The following is a 4,631-nucleotide window of genomic DNA, read 5'->3' as shown; positions in this document are numbered from 1 at the left end:
TCCAACTGATTTTTGTATGTTGATCTTGTATCCTGTTACTTTGCTGAATTGGTCCACTGTGTCCAATAGTTTTTTTTCTGAGTCTTTAGGGTTTTCTAACTACTATCATATTATTTGCATAGAGATAATTTTACTTCCTCTTTGCCAATTTGGATACCTTTTATTTCCTTCTCTTATTTCTATTTAAAGCAGAACTTTAAGCATGGGGAAAAGTAACCAGCACTTGTAGGAGTTCAGATAAATTTACTACTTTGTTCAAGGTCACAAAATCAGTGAATGGAAAACAAGTATTGAAGCAGGTCTCTAAGTTTCAAAGGCCTAGATTCTTCCCGCAAATTACTTTGTTCATGCTCAGCCCAAGACAAAGGGAAAAGTCACAGCCAACTCCCATGATCCAAGCCTAAAGTTGGGAGATGCTATGAAATTAAGCCAGTCCTGTATTATTGAGGCATTACTTTGACATATAGCATAGCTTTATTCATAAGCATCCATCTACTTTCACACACATCTACAGACACAATGAACAGGAGTGTGTAATAGTCCTAAATGGACGAAGCATACTAAGATCTGAGGTGATTTCTCCACATTACATTGTAGATGAATACAAAACCTCTTTTATCCAGCATGCATCAGAAACACCTGCTAGGTTTCACCCCCTAAACTCTTCCGAAGGTCTCAGGCAGGTCAGATGATTTGCATTTCTAGCAAGTTTCCAAAGTGATCTTGATGATTGTTGGCACAGGAACCATACACTGAGAATAACTGGATAAAAGTGCACCATAAATTTCCCACAAACCATCTGGGTACTATCTTTCCAAAATGTCTGGGATGCACACAGAAACCTGCCCCTGACCTAGAAAATATATCTCTGGGTTTGATTCTCCTGTGGATAACCCTAGGGGGCTCTGGTAGCCAACCCTCCTCTGCAATGCCCTCCTCCCATGCAACATCATTTTCATTATCTGTCTTTATCATTGCCCCGATACTAGGCAGGTTGCCACCCTTTAACTCCACCTTTTGAGTTATGGAATGTTCATCTTGTTAGCCCCACAGTCTACAATCTGGCTGCTTTCCAGAATCCTGAGCATCTTGATGGGATTATTCATAGGAGAGTGAGAGGAGAGCGAGCCTTGGAAGGCAAAAAGATAAGCAGAGGCAAATTTCTGCTCAGGAGACCTCAGCAAGCTTCGGAAAGACAGCGTCTCAGGGGAGTGGCTTCTTGGTGCATGTAGGGGCAGGTGGACCCAAGGCACTAGGGCTCCTAGCCCATGCCCCAGTGACCCTGGAGTCACAGACATGCCCCAAAGGGACCATGTTGAAGTACACAGTAGTGTAGTGATGACATACATAATGGCTTAGACATGCCTTCAATTGGTAATTCTCATAAAGAGGGTAGGTCATATGGAAGTGGACAGTGAATGAATCAGTGGCATATATGAAGGTTGAATGCCCCCAAAAAGATCACTGATTCTTGGATAACTCTAAGGAAGAGAAGAAGCCATCTAATAGAGAATGAGGTTGAATTTTACTCTCCTCAGTGAGATGAAGAGAAGATGTAGGTTTATGTCATTAAAGGTTACCTGGGATACATACTACAGAGGAGACACAGCAAGTAAATGTACATTGTTTATTAGAAGGTAGGGCTTGGATCAAGCCCCAGACAAAAACTGATCTTGGTAAACTGGGTGGAGTCTCACAAGGGAACACAAGCCCTTCTTTATTCAAACTTGAAGCTGACTTATCCTACTACCTGGTCTTCCCCTTCCCTTTTTCTTTCCTTTCCTTGTATCAGTCCAAGTCTGAAGGCTCCTGGGTGTAGCCAAGACTCCACTAAGTATTGTCTTTCTCCAAGAAAACACAGTGGTCTTTCAACCAGGAACAAAACTGTCTTTTTCAAAGGAGGAAAATGTAGAGCAATAGAAAAGTCTTTTTTCATTTTTGTTACTGCTCATTTGTCTCATGTGAGCTCAATAAATTAAACAGTGCAAATTCTCAAGTCTTTGCATGAAAGTCTTTTTTATTTTTCCTTAGAAACAGCATAAGCGGATCAAGTAGTTATTGCATTTGTATTTACCTACTACATGTAAGGAAAGTAAGAAACCCCTGATCTACTCCAAATTAGATTCTCCTATCATCTAACTAAACTTCTTAAATCATGTTGTAATGAGTGCACTAGATAATAAAATCTAATTCTAACACATATTAGGTAATCTATAACTATTTGTTTAAAGAGTTAAATGATGTAATTCAATGACATTGTTATGCTCTGTAAAATGTAATACTATCTTCCCTGAGCCCCTTGAACTCTATGCCAATCCCAATAGGGGGATTAACATTTTAACAAGATGTGCCTGCTTGTCCTTGTTCTCAAATGTGTGCCTGGACTTCTCTTCCTTTTGTATTCATTCTTTCACACTTGAAAAGAGGCACAGGCCTACTGAGGTCTCAATGAGGTGTAAGCTGTTGAGAGACGGGTGGGGGCACTTCTTGAAGCTCACATCTAGGCGGTCCTAACATCTTCAGCAGCATGCACATTTTCTGGAACTTAGAGATAGATAGGCTCTCGCTACACAGTTTAACTACTGCATTCTCAAGGAAAAGTAACATTTTCAGAATGTAGCAAATATTATACTCTTAAGGCATGATCTTCCTCGAAGACTTGGTTTCACACAGAAATAAGCAGTTAAAGCGAAGGCAGGAGAAAAAGAGCAAGCTTCATAACTTCAGCCTATCCAAAATGTCATCCAAGGGGTCCTCCACAGAACACCACCTGTGAACTTAAACACAATAGAAGATGGGGGTTCAGTGCCATAGTCTTGGGGAATACTACAATTGAAACTTAAAACAATCAACCATTGGAAAGCAAAAGGGCAACATTTGCCTAGGGAGAAAGCTCAGGCAGCAGAGAGGGATAGGAAAGAAGGACGAAAGGGAATGGTAAGCACAGGGAAGAAGTGGAGAAGGCGCTAATTGTGGGGCTTACAATCAATGTCACAAAACAAAACACGTATGAATTATTGAATGGAAAAATACATTTGCTTTGCTAACTTTTACTCACATCACATTTTAAAAATGAGTAAAGTCTCTAGTTAAAGATCAATTTTCATATTCAAGGAAGCTCATTAATAAAAGTGACTCTGGAGGACATCATGCTAAGTGACACAAGTCAGTCACAAAAGGCCAAATAATCACTACTGTTGTTGTTAACTGGCTTTGAGTGGAGCACGACTCATAGCAACCCCATGAACAAACGGCCTGGAGCCCCTCTACAACCATCGACATTTATCAAAGTTCATAGAGTTTCTGGAGGCACGTTATTTAGGAAGTGGATGCCACTCCTGCTTCCAAACCTGTCATAGTATGTTACCGTTGTTATGTGCCATTGAGTTGCCTGCGATTCATAGCGATCCTATGTACAGAAGCTCTGAACCCTTCCCTGTCCTGAGCCAGTCTCAGAAAGAAACATTCTTCAATGGTTACCAAAGATGGGAGGGGAGGGTTAGGGGAATTAAGAAGAAATAAAACAACAAAAATGACAGGTCAAATGCCAGGAAAATTGATTATTCTGCCCCATGGGCCACCCCAGTTCTCCAGGCTCAGGACTCCTGGGGGCAGGTAGCTCCAGTTGCTGTAATCTTACCTTTCGGTGGCCAGGTCTTCTCCTCATGGTTGTCTTTCACTGGATCTCCCTGGCTCCAGTAGCTCTCAAAAGGCTGTATGAAGGTGGGCTTCACGGTACCTTGCACCTTGCCTTGGTTTATCTGGTCCCACCCAGAGACCATCTCCTCCTGAGACTCCAGTGCAGCCCATAGAGTAGGGTTGTAGATGCCCCCAAAAGGCACAGGGGGTGAGACTTCTGTTTCTGTCTTCATGACAATTGGAAGTGGAGATGGTGAGTAAGGGAACCCATCCGGGAATGGGATGTGGTAAGGAAATAACTGTGAATGAGGATTTATCACAGTGGGCTGGATGGCCGGGGCCCAGGGACTCGGTTGTCCTGGTCTGAAAAATGTACCAGCACAGGTTTCCTTCTCCTCCCACTCCTTCTGAGACTCAGCATACACCCTGCTTTGGGCGATCCTGACCTTTATGTCTTGCTTCTGGTTGTCCTGGGGACACCCCTCTGCCTCAGGCTGATAGGTTGGTGACCCAGTCAAGTCGTGAGAACTGGCCGGGGCCGCCCTCTCGACCTGGAGCAGCCGCTGGCGAAGCACATCATGCTCCTCCAGGGCCTGCTGCAGCGAGTCGCTCGTACTGCGCAAGCGCAAGGCCATCTCCTCATGCTCCTGACGCAGCGACCGTAGCTCTGAGGCCATGACCGCAGCGGCTGCCTCGCGCTGGACGAGGTGTTCCTGTAACCGCCGCATGCGTTGCCTATGATGCTCGCGCTGGCGGGCGGCCAGGCGCACATTCAGGGCCAGCGCGCTCCAGGTGCACGCCCTCTTGATGGCGTGCGGTATCTGCTGGTCGGCCAGGAGGGCCTGGAGCCGATCCTCCACCTCGCTCCAAGGCCTCGAATGGAGGGCCAGGAAGAAGTTTAGGCCACCGTTACTAAGGATCTCTTCGTTGATGAACTTCACCACCTCGCTGTGCCGAAACCCATTCTTGGGATCCGTAAAATCCAGGGCCAT

General features: G+C 44.7%; 1 protein-coding gene across 1 annotated transcript; it reads right to left on the bottom strand.

Moving 5' to 3' along the window:
• Nucleotides 1-3,596: 3,596 nt before the first annotated feature.
• LOC102868563 (testis-expressed sequence 13A protein-like) lies at nucleotides 3,597-4,631 on the bottom strand. The gene has a single exon (XM_006893823.1). The coding sequence runs from the start codon at nucleotides 4,629-4,631 to the stop codon at nucleotides 3,597-3,599; it is 1,035 nt and encodes a 344-aa protein (XP_006893885.1).

The sequence above is a fragment of the Elephantulus edwardii genome, unplaced genomic scaffold (assembly GCF_000299155.1).
Source record: "Elephantulus edwardii isolate Elephantulus edwardi_28Jun2011 unplaced genomic scaffold, EleEdw1.0 scaffold00131, whole genome shotgun sequence".
Lineage (NCBI taxonomy): Eukaryota > Metazoa > Chordata > Mammalia > Macroscelidea > Macroscelididae > Elephantulus > Elephantulus edwardii.
Note: the sequence above shows the minus strand (reverse complement) of the source record. Positions and strands in the feature narration are given on the sequence as shown.

Excerpts from the sequence above, each read along its gene's own strand:
- LOC102868563 (XM_006893823.1), bottom strand. The coding sequence starts at position 4,631 with ATGGCCCTGGATTTTACGGATCCCAAGAATGGGTTTCGGCACAGCGAG.